At 39.6% G+C, this 20332-nt stretch overlaps 1 protein-coding gene across 1 annotated transcript in view; it reads right to left on the bottom strand.

Annotated features, from left to right (window-relative positions):
• Nucleotides 1–1776: 1776 nt before the first annotated feature.
• The window catches only part of STXBP4 (syntaxin binding protein 4), a 60125-nt gene continuing 41569 nt past the window's right edge, over nucleotides 1777–20332 (bottom strand). The window contains exons 21-22 of the mRNA XM_062506279.1: nucleotides 14758–14815; nucleotides 1777–1888 (exon numbers count right to left, since the gene is read on the bottom strand). Coding sequence (XP_062362263.1) covers nucleotides 1777–1888; nucleotides 14758–14815 — 170 coding nt within the window. The remainder of the gene's footprint in view (nucleotides 1889–14757; nucleotides 14816–20332) is intronic.

The raw sequence follows: 20332 nt of genomic DNA, 5'->3' as shown, positions 1-20332 counted from the left end.
CACAAAGGAGGCTGTGGAGCACGCAGGAGCCACTGGAGCAAATATGGCTAAACCATTCATGTGTTATTGCTAGGAGAAGTTTTCTTAGAAATGAAAGTTACTGTGGGTCTGCTGAGCAAGCTTTTTTTCCCTAATCCACACCACCTGTGTAGATCCACAGATAATTTGGGTCTGACCTAGTTAAAAGTACAAAACAAATTTTTCCTATTTGCTTATTCAATATACCCTGACATCTACTTCCTGCACAGCCTGTAAAGGCCTCTTTTGTGAGCTTCAGGAAGAACGTTTGGTGATGTGCTCTCCAGCTCTCAGGCCAAGCACAGGAGATTACTGGGCTGCTATTCAGAGGCCTGACTTGGATTTCAAAAAAAGGTCAATTATTTTGGTTCAAAAGGATCAACCATTCCAGTGAGTCTGACCTGGCACAGCTCTGCACTGCTGAGGACAGAGCGTGGTCCAGGCACCAGAACTGAGAGTGAGTCTGGTTTTGATATTCACTCCTCAGAGGACAAGGATTCTTAACTCCAATGTCACACCTGCTGAAGACAGACCTCAAAAAACGCAATTGCAACCTGTGCCTTCCTCACACTGCCACCATCCCCTTCTCCCTCCTGGACTGAAGCAGAGGTAGAAATTTCCTTTGGCATATCCATCAGTGCTTCTGCAGGTTCAGGTCTGTCTCATTCATCAGTAATACCCACTATTGTATACACAACACATGCATAAACAGCCTCCAGAAAAATGTAGCACAGAATCATGTATTTGACAAAGCTGACATCAGACATTGTGCTGTGAGTAATGAGATTTAAAATATCCTGTGCTATTGAGGTACATAGAAACCTGTTCATTAACTTGCACTAGCACCCCACATAATTTCTTTATCCTCTTTAAAACATCACCGATGTGTACAAAATGATTTTGTTCTACTTAAAAGACCAATTTTGAGGAGGTGACTGATTTCTGCTGATCCTGGAGGTGGTTTCACAGGTTTCATTGTACTTGAAACTTCACAGCTTCCACTGAAGTATTTGATGTGTGTCTGTATCAGTTTAGCAGAGTTCAAAAGTAGAATACTTTTCATATTGCCTCATGTTGTCAGAGTATGATGTCCTCTATGAAAACTTTCTTTTTACTTGACAACTTATCAAATACATGTTTTTCTAAAGCTCAACAACCAATCTTAATAAGCATTTGTTTAAAAAGCTCAAAGCCATCAGCTCAAAGCTTTGAGCTCAAAGCCATCGGAGCTCCAATACTTGTAATAAATCACTAAATTTCTAGTAGCAAAACTTATTTGCAGATTTCGCCCATAAAAATAAGAGTTTTCTGTTAAGTCATCTACATCATTCTCACTACCATTGGTTCAAAAACCCCACCTCATTTTGCATCTCTCAGTCAGCCATCAACTGGAATCTACCACCAGTGGTCCCATCTTAAATCTCATGTTGCTCAAAACTGTGCAAATTTCAGCTGACCTGGAGAATTCAGCTTCAGGTCAGGGAAATTATGGGTCTGTGGAGAAATCAGGAAAAGACTGGGCCCTAAGATGAGACTGATCCCTGAAAATGGGGCAGATTAAGGACTCCTGTGGCACCTGCATCCTTTGTAGCACACATAACAAACTCATCTCAAAACCAGCAGAACTTCCTCCAGCTTGATGGGGACAAATGTTACCAGGTACTATGACATCAACTAGAAAGCAGGTGGATTAAAACCTGTGCATCTTCTAACTAAAAGACTAAAACCAGACAAACTACTCTCTGTCCACAGCTGTCCTCAGCTCTTGGGCCCAGGGAGGTCTCTGATCCCATCCTCCTCCTCCTCGCAGCAAAGCAAGCTCAGAGCGCTGGTGACAGGATGGATCCAGGATGTTGTCTGTGTCACGTGGCTAAAAACCAACAAGAAATGGTATTAGCAACCCAAAGGAGGCTTACCCATCCCAAAACAAGGAATTCCAGGTGGAGTCTGGAGATGTAACAATCATTATGACACCTTCGAACACAGAATTGTCTTTTTCTTGCAAACTGTAAGGTTTTTAAAAATGAAATGTGGATTCATCAGACAGCCACAACCTGGACTGGAGGTTCCATTTCCCAGTGCAATAAAGAGAATGCTTTTGTATGAGACTCCCCATACAGACTGGTGACATTTCTTGTTAATTACTGGAGCTGCAGACAATTAACACAGCAGGGTATTAACATGGCCATGTCACTGGTAACAGCCTGAGGGAGGCAGGGCTGTCAAGAGCAAGCTGAGCAAATGTGGAACACACTCAGCTCTTTAGAATATGAACCCTGGAAGTGTTCAGGGCCAGGCTGGATGGGGCTTGGAGCAATCTGGGGTAGTGGAAGGTGCCCCTGCCCATGGCAGAAGGTTGGAATGAGGGGGGTATTTAAGGTCATTTCCACCCAAACAACTCTATGATTACTATTCTAGTATAATTAAGTAATTCCTCTTTTTGCAGAAAGAATCAATTTAAAAATTATTGTTTTTTCATGTCCTCTAGCCTAAATTCTGGATGTGCTCCCACAGCCTTTACACACACAATGAAAGGGCATCAGTGCTGATTTTTAATGTTTAAACCCTACACTTGACATGCAGGCTAAGCTGCTTTATAGTTTCTGGAAATCTTCTGTGTGAATGGAAAGAGCCCAGGCAGGACTCAGTAAGGACAGACACACAGACAGGTTTGGAATCTGTGGTGAGAACACTGCACACCTTGTGAGTGGTGTGTGCATGTGAGCCATACTGTGTGTGGGCTACACACTGCCTCTTCTCCCTTCTGGAATAATGTGTTCTTGGGAAAGGAAATAGCTTCTTTTCACTTGAAAAAAAAAATCTCGCTAATAAATTCACAGCTTTTATAGTAAAGTCAGTGCAAAGATTAATTTTGTAATGTAGGTTCACTACAAAAACAAGCTGAAAAATATTGTAGATATAATAAATGCCATGAAGGACAAAAGGCTCTTCTCATATATCATAGCAGAGCTTCCCTAAAACTCAGGTCTGTACTCACTTTCCAGGTGCACTGGTTTAATTACATTTGAGGGTAATACTCTGGATTTACCTTTTCAAGTGAGAACAGGTTTTGTCTTTCTCTGTGCAAGAACGCTCTCTTGAATAACTGATTATGAAAACAGATCCACTAAAGTAGGAATTTGAGCCAGTGTTCCACTACACTGAGGGATGGGTTTGGGATCACTGTTGCCATCAACCTGCTCATCCTAGTCACACCTTTCAGCTGAGTGCACTGAGCTCAGAATCAGCTGGGTGTGATGAGGATGATACTGTTCACCAAGAAGTAAATATGATCCTAATGTAAATCCCAGCTGGGGCTGCTCTCAACAGGTAACCTGTGAATTCAGGCACTGCTTCAACTGAGGCAATGCCTGAGCAGGACCACACAAGGAAGACAAAGCAGAATACAATGGCCATAACCTTGGTTCTCATACATTTAAAAATAAAACAACAAAAAACAACAACAACAAAAATCCCCCACCAACCAAAAAACTCACCCAACCAACCAAAGAGCATAAAAAAAATCCCAAAGCTCCAGTTATGTGTAAAACAAATTCAGAAGTGCCCTTTTGGTAAGAGCTGGATTGACTCCATTCATTATTTCATTACAAAAATGTGCATTACTGGGGTTGTAGGATCAGTTTCACAGGAGTTAAAACAAAAGGATAAATAAAAAACATGTTCCTGCAGAAAATACACTGCAGCAGACAATGACCACTCTCAAGGACAGCAATTGTTTCATTCCAAGAAAGCAAATGTACTTTTCTTACTAGGAATATGAGCAACTTGCTAAACATTTCCAATGTCTACCTTTAGAAAGTCAGGTGACAACCAACATGAAGAACAAAAAAAAGTTGTTTTACAATGTTTTATGAGAGACTTGTGAATAAAGTCTAGGTAACCAAGAATGTTGTTCCCATTATTCCACAACACAGGGAAATATATGCATTCACATTTATATTATGAACATATTACATTTGTAAATACACTCAGAAGAAATATATTTGCTGCATATTTCTGCAATGTTTTCTATACTGTCAGGAAATACCTTGTAGGAAATACCTTGTTTTCTAATCAAAATGGTCAGTCAATAAGGCTTAGTACTGGAGATATGCTCCAAATGGAAGTCCCAGCATGTGATTTACTGGTATAACAACACAGAACTTCTTCCAATACCTGCAGAATTACAGGAGCCGAATGAACTGGATTCCATCCATTCCACCTCTGCCAATGCAAGAGCTATTGCCTCCAGCACTATTTTAAGTGTTTATATTGCCTACTTTTATCAAACTATTTCTGAGCAATCCAATGCTGAATTTAAATAAGAACAACATGATTTTAAAATTTGTTTCTTTTTCCCATTTGACCTCCTGGTGTAGCATGCCCTGACCTGCTGTGTACCTGAAGTCTTAGCTCCATTTTCTCCTGAGCATGCAGCATCAACCTTGTGAAATGGGAGAGACTGCACAGGAGTAAAGAGTTACATGGAAAGGCATCCACAGGTCTTTGATGTATCCAACTAAAAAATTCTCTGTAAAGTGTTTCTTCTTCAGAAGATTTTTCTCCTGCATCCTCCAGGGCCAGGAGGCAAATAACAGCATGCCCAACTTCCTGCTACTGCTGTAAGAACTTCAGTTTGCTCTCACAAAAATTAAATGCACAAAATTCTCCAGATCTTTACCAGTGCAAAACTGTGGCACTGAAATCTGGGTTACAATTCTCTGTATTTGATGGCATAAGATTGTTTCATCACTGGTAAGAAAGAAAAGGACCAGTTTTCATTCATTTTTCAAAACACATGGGGCCAAGTTTTGCTCCATTGCCATGCCACTGTTGCAAATGTTTCTGATTCGAACCCAGCTCCTTTCAGCTTGCTCTAGACTTTATCCCACGGGCAATTCTCTTAAGACAGTTTGGTTTAAACCCTTTGCCAAAATCCTTCCTAGGAAAGGAGCTCTTATAAATAAACATTAAGTCCAGATACCATGTCTCACACTGTAGACAGACACACACAATACACAAAGATTATTTAGGTAGAGAATAAATGTATAAACCCTGCTGCTATTTATTTTTAGCTCTCCAAAAGTGCTGTGACTAAAGAGCTTTGACATAATCAGTCAGAAGAGATAATCCCAGATTTACTGGTTTGGAGAACATTCTTGTATTAGAAATACATCCTCTCTGATTTGTGTGTTAGGGCCAGCAATAAAAAGTGAGAGGAGTAGAAATCTACCTCTAGGTTTTGCTTAATTGATGCAACTGGTTTGAATATTAATGGAAAATTGGAAAGCCAGCATTACAAAGTTTAAATGTACAACATTTTCCATTTGCAAATGTTCCTGCTCAAAAGTCAAATTTAACATCTTCAGAGCAATTAGCAACATTTAAAGATTTTTAGGTTTTCAAACAAATTACTGCTATCGGAGGGCAGCCAAATTTATTGCTAGAAAACAGAAATATTTGATCTGTAAATATGTCAGTAGATTAGTCTGTCTTTTTAACATTAGCAAACTGCAGGACAAATTTCAGAGCTTGGGAAAACAAAACATGAGAACAGAGGGATGTTTTGGCAAAGAAATAGTAGCAGATTATTTCAAATGCCATTATAATTACTCTCCTTATGGCTCTTCCTTCTTCGCATGGAAAATTATTTATTTTACAACTACAACCTCAGGTTATCTTTTAAGAAAAGAATAACTCAAAAATTCAGAGAAAAGCTAATGGATAAAAATATCTGCACCTTTTTAGATTTTAAGCATTATCAAGACATCTTTCTAACCTTAAATTGTGCTCTCCAGCCAGGGCCAAACTCTGGAGGGACTAACAGGGAACTGTGAAGTCTTGCAGACACAAGTGCTGCAGGTCTCAATGCAGGATGCTGAGCTAAAAACCTGACGCGCAGCATTCTTGGAAGTTGTTTTTTTTCCCCTTTTGACATGGGATGACATTCACAACACCTGGCTCAATGCTTCAGCTGCACCGGGGTTCCTGAGCTTTAGAAGGAGCCACCTTGTGAAAGACCCATTTGTTTGAGATCAGTTCAGGAGAGGAGATGCAACCTTAAGCAATTACTCAAACTCTCCTAATGAATGGGGACCATTAATGACCAGGGGCCAAAAAGGATTTAGTTGTATCTGAACTCAAAAAGCCAAATGCTGCCCTCAGATGAGCCCTGTTCTTCTCTACCAAACTGAGCAGTATGGAAGATGTAAGTGAAACTCTGCTTGTGTCAAACAACACAAACCCCATGTTTTCCTCCTTAACGAGCATACCCCATGAACTAAATCCATGTAATCCACAGTAGTAATTTTGCTAAACTTTTAATCTGCCCTTGCTTTTTGATTTCCCAATCTTCACTAGCCCTTGAACATAAACAAGAGTGCTCAGCTGAAGAATATTGAAGCTTGATGAAGCTGCTCCTGATCTCTGAACAGAACTTCTGCAAAGGCCTGGTGGTCTCCCAGTGCTGCTGAGAGCCTGAGCCAGGGGCACTGCTCACCCTGAGAGCTTCACCCTTTGGTGCTTTCACTGTTGCTATTGCAGTAATCATTTAAAAAATGCAGCAAGTAGCACTGTGAAGATGTAAATGCAATGGGTTTGAAGGGGACATGCTCCACACTACCCAGGAATGTATTCCTCATTGTGCTTTGGCAGTTTTCAGACCTGCACGCATCTCCCAGTGGGAAGGGCTGGAGTTGCTGTGGAAGGAGTGTGTGCCACCTGCCAGAGGACCAGGAACACCAGCTCCTCATCCCCTCCTTACCCAGTGCCATGCAGGCCCTGGGCACTGCTGGCTTGGAGGCTAATGAGGGCCAGAACTGCAGGAAAATAAAGAACAATGCCACTGAATGAAGATCCTGAAACTTAGTTCTTCATGCAGAGGCTCTGCCATCCTCCCTCCTTGACTGTGTGTCACTGTGCTGGACTCCACACAGCTTCACAAGATTTGCTGGAATTACTGCCTTTGGCTTTTGTTTCCAGGCCTTTCTGTTCCTGTTCCCCTTCCCCATGTACTTGGGACAGCCCTTTGCTCTGCAAGGATCCTTCATCCCTTTCAAACCCACTGTCCCAAATTTCACACCTCAGAGAAGGCTCTCAGCTCTTATTCTCATGCTTCTCTAAAGCAATGATCAGAATTCCTTGGGCACATTTGGAAATGCTGTGTAATTAGAAAAGACACCATCAAACATAGATCCTGCAGAAGTGGAGCTGTCCCAGCTTGCACCAGCATCTTGAGGACCTTCACATCCTGGCAGGGACAGAGAATCACCCTTCCATATTAGAGCAGGTCACAATGGAGCAGGAGTTCCAGGGAATTGCTGCCCTGAAGGCAGTCCATGGAATCATGGCAATAGCTGGCCTTTAGTTACAGCCAGGCTCCCTCACATGGCTGTGGAGTTTAGATAAATATGGCAATATTTGGTAGACAGGATGGCCAAAATGCTGGAAGTGGGTGAATTTTGTTGACCTCAAATCTCTACCTGCTTCTAAATCACTCTATAATTCTATTAAATATAACATGGAGCTGCTGGTCCTGCATCTCACACATTTTGGGAATGCACTCCTAACCTGAACTATTTCTCAGCTTTCCAGAGCTAGTGCTATTAACACATTGCTGTCATCCCTTATGAATTTAAACTTGCATTCATTTTTTGTTTCTTCAGCTCTTGGAGCCAGCACACACCTGCAGAGCCAGCCAAGGTGCCTGCCATGGCTGGAATCCCCTTTGGAAAGGCCAGTGGCTGGAAAGCAGGTACTAAACACTGTCAAGCACTAGAAAACTCTTGCTGTTTTGAGGAGCAAATGCTGGGAGGATCTGCCAGGAATAACTTGTTCTGAGCTGTAACTAAAGCATTTTAATTTAGCAGATAAGCAATTAGAGCAAAATAAAACAACTGAGTGATATTGATGCAAGTATAATCCATCAATCAATCAATCAATCCTGAGAGCATCTAAGGATGACAGTTTCCAGACTCCTAAATGCAGTTTGGGAAGGGTTTTTGCACTGCATTTATCAAGATCAGATTATTTGAGTGGAAATATTATTTTTTTTTCTTTTTTGTTAAAATTCATTTAAGCCTGTATCCACTTCCCAGGCATTTCAGAAGGAACATACAACCTCTAATAGTACCCCAGGAGATGCTGGGCAGGTCCTGGAAAATGTCAGTGACTGTAATTTTACTGGCTGTAATAAGATCAAGAGCACTTGTCACCTCATGGAGCTGTGTCCTGAGGCAACATAAATGTTTCTTGTATTTCCCTTAGGGATTGCAGATTTTGCTTGAGTATTAATTAAAGATTGAGGGATATAAAGTGAAACCCCAGGAGACAGTCTTGCTATTTATTCTTTGATTAAACCGATTAAACCCTTGTCTACTCAGAAAAATCTATGAGCCATTTCAGAGGGCAGTAATCACCAGGAAGATTTATCCAGCCAAATAGTGTGTGCTGCATCATTAAAAATTGTCAACAATAAACAAATGGCCTGAACGAAAATAAAATCAGTAGCAACAGCAGATCTGAGCCAAGGCTGAATCAGAACTAAGGCTTGAGTGACAGCACAGGCACTTCTCAGCCTGAAAGCACTACCTGAAATCTGCCTCCCCCAGTATCAGCCAAGTGCTGCTCCTCTGGAAGTGCTGGTTTAATGTGTGCAGCTACTCACAGTCCTAAGCGAGCTGCCTAAAAATTCTGGTGCTGTATTTGCAAATGCATCAGAGCATGTTCAAGGCTTCTGTTTAAACTCCTCGTGTACCAAAGCGACGTGAACCTGGAGCAGTGACTTTGCTCTGGATGAAGCACATCCTGAGAAACCTTGCTGCGTGCTTTGATTTGCTTCCGATGGCCCTCCCAAAACCCAGGGAGCAAAATGATTTCACTTTCTCATGTTTTCTCACAGAAGGAATTTTAACAGATGCCTTCTGTGACACGCCAGAAGCTGGAGAGAGTGTGCAGTGCCTGTGGAAGCCAAAAGAATGTTTCTCCATTTTGGTTCTTGATATTAAAAAACAAACAACTTCTCAGGAAAAAAAAAAAGATTGCCCAACCAAAAGCAGCTTAAGGTCTTAACATTCTTGTATTACAAGCTCATGTTATCACAAAATCCAATGCCAAGTTTCCCAGTTCTTCATCTAAGATTATTTTCCTTACGGTCATGCAAAATTATTTCAGTGAGAATCAGAGAAACTGAATTCCAAAAATCCAAGGGAAACAAGTCAGGACTACCCAGATTCACATGGCTACATCTGAAGATATGTGAACTGATGCTGAGCTGATGGATGGAGACAGCTTTGGATCCCTGGACATTAAATAGCAGTAATAGCAGACAGCACTTTCTTATTGCTCAGCCAGTTCTATTTAAATGTTTGCCACTTCTTATGACTATATAACTATTCTTTCATTCACGAGAATTTGAGGATGACAGGTAAAAGGAAGTATTTTCAAAAACAACTTTTTTTTTTTTTTTTGGTGAAATGTTAAATAGAAAAGATCCAAATTTTAAGAGATGCAAAATAACTGCAGCTTTCTTTGAACTCAGTGGAACCAGCACTGCACGCCTCAAATTACCCATCCCTACCCAGAAAACTTCAGTTAAGATGGGGACACCTACAATGATGATTTGGTAACTGCTAATTTTGGTGCAAGTAACTTGCCTACTGCTTTACAAGGAGCTGGGAGCAGAGCTGACACTGGATTCAGTCCAGGGGAATTTCAATTCCATGCTGAAATCAGTATGGCAGATCACGGGTTTTCCTTAGTTTGCTGCTCTGAACTGACTGAAAATTAAGTGGAACATACAGAAGTTTACTTCTACATAAGATCTGCTGTGATTTGAACTTAATTGATTTCTTCTAGCAAGGGCAACAACCCTTGCTAGAGATAACCTGCAGAAAACCAGGATATTGTAATACACCAGAGTATTCAGGAATGAGCTGAGCACACCTCAGTGTTTAGGGGTTTGCATCCTTCATTTATAAAACAGTAGAAATGTGCGGAGAACATTCAGAAAAGGAACAAATTTATATTTTCAAGTTACCATGCAGTAAGTAAAATCAACTGTGATTTATTTCCTTTTACGATGATACTGTTAACTCTAGTGCTGTAAAACATCAATGGTTATACCCCAGAAGTTCTTCATCTGTCACACATGCTCTGCTATTCTTAGCTCAGTTAAAATGATAAACAGTTTCTGTGAATGCCCAGTTTTCAGTGAAGTGAATGGTGTCTCTCCCAAGCCAGACCAAACAAATTAGAATTTTATAGTATCTAAGTACGATGTGTCTGCTTTCCAAACAGAAACCTGATTTGTTAGGCGTGATTTAAAAATCCACTAGAACACATCGTGTAGTTTTTATTAATCTGTATTTTATAACTATTGACTTTAGGCTTCTACTTAACCTGGAGAAAATTCTCCACCCTCCCATGGAGGTACCTGAAGTACACAATGCCTCCATGGGAAACTTCTCATTTTTAGATAAATTGCTAATAACCCTAAACAAAGCATTACTATTTCCTCTTTGTTGTAGAGATAGAAAACATCACAGGCCCTAATACATCTAAGGATAAAGATCCCCAAAGTTTTAAAATATTTGAGAACTTCTACTTGTCTTTTGTGAAAATTTAAGATAAGCGTTCTTGAGGAAAATAGCTGTTAATGTACAATATTTGGAATCTAGTCCTATTAAAATGCTAGAAAAACAATGTTTGCAGGGGTAAAATTCACAGCTGGCTCTTACAAACCACATACATATGCAAGAAGTGGGTGGGAGTAGGAGGGAGCATAGCAAGGGCCTACCTAATTTTAGGTGCCAGCCTCATGATACAGACCTGCCATATGTTAAAGGTGAACACAGTGGGAGGATGGAAGAGATTAACTAGAATTGGTTTTCTGGGGAAAAATCAGTGTGTCCCAGCTATGGGGTTTTATGCTGTTCTTGTGTGATTCTAAACTGGCAGGATGAAACCATTAATTAGCAGATATGGTGCCTCCCTTGGAGGACAGCTCTGCACAGACTCTTTCTCCTGTTTGAAAATCAAACCCAGCAATTCCTAATTCACAAAATCAGTTCAGTGCTAGAAGGAATAGACGCAGATTGCACTGCTGGATTCTAGTGCTGGAGCATACAGCAAAAGTGAGATTTTGTTCTAGTGGTGGTTGGTTACAACACGTTGTAAACTCATTTAATGCCTGAACTAAGCCTGGGCAAAACTAGCCACATGAAAACTTTAAAAGTGATTAAGATGGCCTTTCTCCTATTTACAAAACTTTTCCCATCCTAATGCCTCCTCCTCACTGTAAGTGCTCTCACACTCATCTGGGTGTGGGTGATACTTTGAGGGCTCATTTGACCCTTTGTGTTTCTGGGACTTACAGATGAAATGCCTGTTTGGGACAGAAATTTCTATTAGAAATTCAGTAACTTGAAAAATGCCTTCATCCATCATCTCGTAAGTAAAGTTAATTAATGAAACATTTTACCTTATTACATCTCTTCAATGCACTGGTCCTCCAAGCTCAAGACAGAGAATAGAAAACTGGGGGAGGATCCAGAGGAGAGTAACCAAGATGATGAGAGGGTTGGAGAACTTGGTACATGAAGAAATGCTGAAGGAATTGGGCTTGTTCAGCCCACTCTTCTCACAAAGATGTTGGGCACACACAAGAAGCAACGAGCACAAGCTGCTTCCGGGGAATTTTTGTCTAGATTAACAAAGTATTCTTTGTGAGAACAACTAAATATTGGAATGGGATACCCAGCCAGTATAAAAAGGATTGAAATTCCAAATGTAAATTGGTGAGGAAACGGGCACCAATGCATTTTTCCTCTTGATGGGACATGAATCTGGTGCCATGTCTGAATAACTGGTGGTATTGCTGCATAAAAATACAACAGTGTTGTCCTCTCTGTTACTTTAAAGTACACCAAGTTATCTTAAAACATATCTGGGCCCAAATTCCACCTTTACTACCTGGCAGGAGGGAAGTCACATTTGCAATGAAGCTGATCTCTATCTACTGCTGCCATTTTGTTTCTTCTGATAACTATTAATTTGTTTTAGTAGGATACCTGAACCTGCTTTTTTCCTAGTGCACACTGAGCTGTAATTCAGAAAGGCTTCCATTCCAGTTTGCTATTCCATGGTAAAGCAGTACAAATGAGCTTAATGCCCAGCCCAGGCTCAGGTCAGTTTTAGCAGTCTGAAGGGTGCTTTCTCACACTTGCAGCACTGACTAGTCCTGACAATCTGGTTGACTGAAAATAATTTGCTGAGGCTGAAATGATTTGCTGGATAAAAGTGATTTCAAAAGTTGTCCTAAGGTCAGGATTCATGGACATTCAAGATGCAGCTTTCCTTGGTGTAGGTACAGGGAGTTGCTCAGCCCCATGTAAATGTTTTATTCATGTCACTTATTCACATAAGTGGGTTTCACTTTAGTGTGTAACACAAGCCAGCTGGTTTGCTTCTTTTAAACTCTGATTTCTCATGCACCTCATATTGCTACACCCCTTCAGAGATATTTATGGAAATTTCACAGCAAGCTGTCTCAAGCTCAATGTGCTATTAAGATTCCTTTCTGGGGTGTTTACTGCATTAGATTTATAATGTATAGATTTATGGACTCAGCTACTTGATGGCCCAATAAAGCATGTTGGAACTAAAGGCAACTGCTAATTAAAATAATATTTGATTGTGTATTTGTATACAGGGAAGCAGGCTAGTGTTGAAATACACTTAAGCCCCTCATGGCTTTGGCTGGGCTAAAAATGAATGAAAGGATTCTGAAGTAGAATAAAAGGACTGACATTCAGAGCCAAAGAAACAAGAAGGTTACAGCATTAGTACCAGGGCTGTGAAGTACCAAGTATTCTGATAATCCCTATTTAAACAATTAAGATTAAATCCTACTCGAAGGGATCAGCTGATAAGATGGCCCCTCAAGCTAAGTTCCTTCTAGAAAAAGGATATTTTCAATGCTGATTTTCACCCTGAAATCTCCACCACTGGATGTCAGAAACAATGGACTGTGCAAACCATGCTGCTTGCTCCAAACAGTTAACTCTGACATGACTTCACATACATTACCCAGGGTAGTAAGAGTTATGGATTGCCAGACGTGCAAACAGCCTGGCTTACACTCTGCAAAGGCATTTGGAAACAGTGATGAAAGCAAAACAAGGAGATAGTTAAAAACAGTATTAATTACCAGGATGTGTTATTGAAATGCTCAGTTAATTCCATTCTAATGAGCTGCACTAAGAGTTCTAACACCACTTCAGTGTGGTGACTCCACTCAGATCATAAGGGGTGATTCCACACCCTTCTCGGCCATTAAATGGATACATTTGCCTTGCCTTCCTTCCTCACAAAGACTGACAGGCAGAACTTTTTAGGACAGATTACAGAAGGTAACAACAGCAATGGAAAACCTGGGCACTGTCACCAGGACCAAATGAAGAGAGTCACTAACAGTGAGATCTGCAAAAATTCCTGAAAAAGCTTTTTCGTGTGAACTCCTGCGTTCCAATCTGTAGTTTCAGCAAGTGGGGGGATAAGATGCAAAACATCTGATGCTTTCTGCAAATTAGGCTTGCACTACCTAGAGTAGCTGAGATTCTACTGTTGCTAATAAGCATCTGCTTGTCACATCTGCAATGGCTCAGCATCCAAGTGCAGAGCTCAGAAAGCAGAGTCTGCACATATCCAGCAAATCCAGCTTTCTGCTGAGTCACTGACACACATATCTGTATGAGGAACACAGGAACAAACCCAAAAAACCCCAAGGGGAGCGCTTCAAGAACGTGTCATTTCTTCCATTCTGATTCTAAATTTTACTTGTTATTACTGAGAATACAATCTTTAAGCTCAGTTTCCAGTCACAGAGGTACAAACCCAGAGTATTACCCAGAAAAGAGTCCAGCCTCCACCTTAACTTCCCAACTGTCCTATCATGGCTCCCTGCATGAACAGAGAACCCAAGGGAACAGTGCTGTATTTTAATAGTTGCTTTTGTATTTATTTCCATTGCTATGAAATTGGCTTTTAATTCACTTTCATTTCCTAAGCTATTTTTCTATTTTATTTTTTTTTTGGTATAAATCTCATGCAGTAACCTACATCTGTCTGCAAATAAAAGGCACCCTTGATTAGAGCTGGAATGCAGGATCATATACAGTGTTTGGAAACCTCTGCAGAAAAAAAACATGTCTGCTTTAATACATCTCACTTGAGGCAGCACGGGGTGAGGCAAGGACAACTGAGCAGTGTGCTTGAATAAAAAAGGAAAAAAAAACCCCTGCTTTTCTTGGCCAGTTAATGCATCAACTTCAGTGTTATTTATGAGACTTTTGGAAGAGTTTAGGATAAAAGTAATTTCTCTGGTGCCCTTCCTCTCTTTTAGGAGACTGCAGAAATCCACCTGTAAAACTCTGTGTTTCTGGCACCTATAAGAATTAAACACTGTGGAAATTTCAGCAGCTAGATTACCTTATTATTAAGTAGATCATGATACATATGGAATGGAGGTGAATTTTATTTTTCATAATTTCCCTCAATCTTTTTAATAAATAATTATAAAACCCCTATTATATAAATTAATCTTCACTATATTCTAGAAAAAAGCAACAGCATACAGTGCAATGTGCAGTAATTTTTTCCATTAATTCTAGGATTGAAAATGTGTTTAATTTGATGTGCTTCTATTTCAACTCTTGACCCCTTTTCCCCAGAACTACTCACTTGATAAAATATTTGATTCCATCAGCTGTATAAGCTTCTTCCCATCCATAAGGCAGACCTAAGAGGAGATAAAGAAATAAGAAGTCTCTCAAAACTCAAGTGACCCAGAGAACGTAGTTTTGAGATAGTGCAAGCTACAATGCTGTCATTTCAAACAATGTCATAAAAAGATTATAAGTTCCAACTTTTGTAACAGATAATAATATAAACAACACAATTCAACAAATACTTGCTGTGCTACAAAGCTACTAGCTTTGATGATTTGATGATACATTTATTACCAGATGATACTTTTTAGTATCATTTGATGACACTTCTATTACTAGAATGAAGAGTAATACTTTTAGTAGGGTACTATTCTATATTCCTTTAAAAATTAAATTGTCTGAGGAAATCTTTACCTTTTTAATAACTATTTGTTCAAAACTAACTCTCTGTAGGGTTTGAGAAGTGCTGGAGAAAGAAGCATCAGTCACTGTGTAAAAATGCTCCCTCTTTTGTGATACTGTACTGTAAAGTATATAATGGCAAGTGCAAAGTCCTGAAAAACTGTGGAGACTAGAAATAGATAATAAATTTAAAAATGCAAGAAAAATTTTTCTTTAAGGGTTTTGCCTGAAACTCATCTTGAAATGTTAGTGTCTTAGGAGTTAAACTATTTTTGTTCACATCCCAGTGTATCTGAAAGACCAGCTCATTAGAACCATCTGTGAGTCTGCTTTTGGTTGAAAACTTTTATTTGGAAAATGTGCTGGACTGCACGCACCATCTGAGCTTTGAAAGCTGCCTCCTCCCAAGGACTGCCCTAAGTGCACATGTTCATTCTTTAAAATTTCTTTTCTGAAAGGCTGTTTTTCTTCTGTTGTCACACCTTTGTCTCTAGTGCCTCTTCTTAAAAGTGTGGAGAGGGATAACTTCAGTTCTCCAGTATAAACAGAGTTCATTACAGCCACTAAATCAGAACTGGGCACATTGGAGCTGGTACAAACCTCCTGGGAAGGGTTTATACCTGCAGGCACCAAGTGAGGAACAACAAGTAACCAAAACTCCAGAACTCAGGAAGGGAACTTGAGAACTGGGAATTAGAACAGCACTGTGATCCATCAGTACAGCTTGAAAAAGGAAAAAAACCCATTGGATTGGGTTTTTTCCTTTTACCCCCATTAGTCACTTATCTCAGGCTTCTTCCCATTTTCAGTTTAGAACAGATCTATACAATCTGTTCCTCAAAACACCACCCACTACCTTTCAAAGAGAATAATACACAGCTACTTCCCTTTAAACACAAGGTAGCTGCTGTGTAGCAGTTCTCAGGTTCTGATTCCATTATGAAGGGAGGAAGCAAAGGGTGTTTTAAGCTATAAATATGCTAGACATGCTCACTGGTTCTTCCTTCCTCTCCCATGAAAGATGGGACCTTTATTCAGCATGGGTATTTTCTGATTATTTAAATGGCAATGGGATTCATACTTCAATTGCTTCCATCTAACCTGGCCTTTCCTTTTTCCTGCATGAAACATGCATGTCCCAATAAATGACAACAGATTTTCTCAATTATGAGTAAAAGCCCAGCATCTGCTCTGTACTCATATGGATCCCCTGTATCACCTGTTTCATTTATCAGTGATAATTACACTTTTTTCCCACGGGTGATTTGATTAAAATTATGGCTTTTTTCCCACTTCTAAATGAAGAACTGTACAGAGGTAGCAATAACTGATGCTCTGTATCCTTCCTTTACCCACTAAAGGCTTTGCTTTTCAAAAACACTGAATGCATTTGTCACCTAGAAATGAAACTCTGGAAGTATCTCCAGTGCTTTATTTGCCTTTTTGACTTTGTATGCATTAGACTGTGTATCCTATCCATTTCTTTATATGCTTCCACATTCCACCTACATCTGTAGGTTGAGGCTTTTATTTTCCACACTTTTTACTTGCTCTCTCCACTAGTTTTTCAGTGCTGTTCTCTTTATTACTTTCCTTCCCTTTCAGATTTGTACTTCTATTTCTTGTATTTCCCCTGGTAGCTAGGAAGCTCTCATGTTTTGCATTATATTTCCCCAGACATCATCTCCACTTCCTCCAAGCTCACTGTCTCCATGAATCATTCATAGGTTGATCTACTTCCTCCTGCTTTATTTTTTCACACCCTCCGGGGTCAAACTTGTTGTCTGTCCCAGGACTTGCTTTGAAAGACTGCTAAGCTCTCACCTGGAGGATATGAGAAGTAAAGGAGCTGAAAATTCAGAAAAAGTCTGAAATACACAGGATTTAGCCTAAATAAACGCTAGCAATCTCAGATTTCCTGCATATTTATAATATCTTGTGTGAACTGCTACAGTCTCTTTGATGAATCTTCATAAATAATGTATTTGGATACAGCTGCCTGCATATATCATCTTAAGAAATTGCAGATTTATAGTATTTAAAAAATAGTTCATTTCAGCAGAAAATACAGGGCTTCTTGCTATTCAAATATTTGTGACTATTTACCTTCTGCAAGGTAAAGAGAAGGTAAAACTGCAAAAGCAATTGTTCATGCAAAAGGAAGAGCATTCTCCTGACAGAGAGCCCTTTAGTCAAAACATACAATGACCTACCAGCATTTTGTTCTGAGTATATGCATTTAATTAGGGTTAATGCCAAAGAAGTGTCTGTAATTCTCTGTGAAAAACACAACCAAGGAGCCAGTTGCTGTTGTTTGTGTCCCAGCATTCTGCAGCCAGGCAGGGTCCCTGGGGACTGCTCCTCCTTCCCAGAGCTGCCTGCTGGGATAACCACTGCTCTGGAGTTATATAAAGCTGAGAGGAAATGAAGCCCTTGGGCAAACAGAATCTTCCTGATCCCTGATAAGTGTGGAGCTCATTGATCTTTATCACCTCCTTGGCTTAACAGGACAAAAACTGCACCAGCACTGACACTCTGCGTCCCACGAAAAAAAAAAAAAAAAAAAAAAAAAAAGGAGATGAGCACCAGCCTGAATTATAAACCTGTAAGAAGTGACAGACATGGGAGACTTAGCCTGCAGCTCCCCAAGAGAGAATGTGTGCTCTCCCTCAGTAACACTGCACATGGGATGAATCCCTCATGTGTCTAAAGGAAAAAGGGGAAAATAGAGGTAGCAGGGGAAAAACCTTGTTTTCCTGGGCACTTATCAAACCTAGAAACTGCAGTAATGTAGTATGGGGATTTTTTTTCCCCCTTAAATAGTCTAGTTAAAAATTATTAAAGCAAAAGATATGTGGAGATCAGCAGATGAAAGCAGTAAAGCAGATACGACAGCAGAATATTCAGTTGATTCAAAACTTCAGTCCTGACATCAAAATACTGCAATCCAAACCCACTCTATTTTGCTTATTTTTTGACAAAATTACTCAAAGGAAATGAGAGATTTAGAACCTATAGTATGAATAAAAAAAATGCACTGTGCACTAGGATTCTATCTAGATTTGGCCTATTTAGGTGCTTCAAGATAAGAATGTCCTTAAATGCTTTCTTTTGGTCTTGGGGCCAGAGTTTAAAACCCTCCTTCCATTACAAGCAGGCACCAAAGATCTCTGATGAATCTGGAAGGAGTGTTTAGGAACAACTGCCTCCCAGAGGTGCTGATCTCACCCTAAGTGCTCTTCTGTGAAACACAAACTGATTTCCAGCATTGTTCACACCTTCCTTATCTACCATTAAAAGGGTCTCTGGCTGCAATTCCCTTCCTGTTATGGGTAAACAGTCAGTATCTGGAGTTAATATAAAGTTTAAGGGATGTAGTAACTATCTGGAATGCTAAAGCCACGTTGTACACATATTCTGTTTCACAATAAACCATTCTTTGATCAACAACAGAAATAAGGATGTCTTTGTTTCATACCCTTTTACGACTTTTCCAGTTGTACAGATCTTTTCTACATACTAGACTAGATGGGCCATCTTATACCCTTTATTTATCACCTGATTATTTATTTGTACTTAGTATCAGAGTCTCATAAATGATGGGCTTTTTTAAGAAACAGGAATTACCAGCTAAAAGGGTTTCTGGTACAGAAGTTTTGCTAAAGTACATTAAAACCACTTCTTTCTGTCACTTGATAAATGTGGTTTTGAATTCTGATCTCTTTTCAATAGCTATCAATTTCAGCTCTTACCAACATTTAAATCTTCCTCCAGTGGTTTCAATAACATAGGAAAAGGTCTTAATTAAAATTCCAATGCCTTTGGTTCTTCTCTTCTGAGTTATTTAAGCAATGCAAAGAGGATGGAATGCTGAAGGTCTGATTTATTGGTTCTAAGGTGCCTGGTTTTGGACTCGTGAGTGCTACTGGAATATGGGAATATCCCAGAGGTGACACCAGAGTTACCATGGTGTGAGACCAGCAGAGGAACTCCTCTGTGACTTCTGTAATTTCACACAGCTAGAGCAAAAATCTGTGGAGAAATATCCACCCTTGTTTGTCCAGGGTGTTCAGGGGAGTGCAGGCACAAAACGGACTTCAATGTTTTGAGGCTATCAATAATATAAGCTGTATTTTGCTGCTTTACTGTGAATTAAATCATAAACACTCAGGTTCAGGAAAACAGCTTTCAGAACAGAATATGCACTTCTAACATTTGCTTGTGTGTCACTTTAGATCATTTCAAATGCTCTTCCCAAAACCAAATGTTTCCTTTCATAAATAATACTCTGCTGACGGGACATTCCATTCTTTTTTTTTTCTTTTTTTTCAGATATCAAATTCCATTTTAAAGAAATAATTATTTTCTTTTGTTGCTGGTCACTTAATAAAACAAAGATGAACTCAGTAATCTTCCAGTGGAGACATCTGGGAAATACTAGCAACTGAAACTTCTGTTGGACTATGGTTGGCAGATTGGCTTGTCTCCTTTCAGTCTGTTCCTAGAAACCAGGCTTCAGGAACAGTATTTGTCATACTTTAGACATTCAGGGCATGGTGAAAGATAAGCTTGAGTTTTTCCACTGCCTATTAATCATAACATATTGACCCATCTGTATTGGCAAACTCATTAATCTTGGATTAAAACAATTACGACTTACAATTTAGAAGGAGTTATTAAATAGTTTGTTTCATGCTGAAGGATTATATGAACAACTTTTAGATCTTTTTGGTAATTCTGAAATTAAAAATTGTTATAAATGTCTTTCTTCTATTCTAATGCTTCTCTGTGAAAAGCTTGGTACAGTTAATTAAAAACAGTTTGAATACAAGAGCAATTGCAATTTAAGAACAATGACCAGTCAACTGACTAAAATTTAAGGAAATAAGAATGACCTCAAACAGCACATGTGGTCAGACATCAGTACAGACATTTTCTTCTCCTACCTAACAAGGAAGGAAATCCAAAGTTAGAACAAACTCTGCTTGAGGTGAAGTTCTTCAGAAATGAATGAGAGCTACAGTCACCTGAACAATGAGGTTCCTGCTGTGTGTCTTTAAGAAGGATAAAGAATTACCCTTAAAATGGTACCTTTTCAGAAGTTGAATACTGGAAAAACAACAGAAAAAAAACAAAACAAAATACATATTTTTCAGACAAAGACGAATTATTTACTTTTACAAAAC

Source organism: Cinclus cinclus, chromosome 20 (assembly GCF_963662255.1).
Source record: "Cinclus cinclus chromosome 20, bCinCin1.1, whole genome shotgun sequence".
Taxonomy (NCBI): domain Eukaryota; kingdom Metazoa; phylum Chordata; class Aves; order Passeriformes; family Cinclidae; genus Cinclus; species Cinclus cinclus.
The sequence above is the reverse complement of the archived record's forward strand: the minus strand, read 5'-3'. Positions and strand labels throughout refer to the sequence as shown.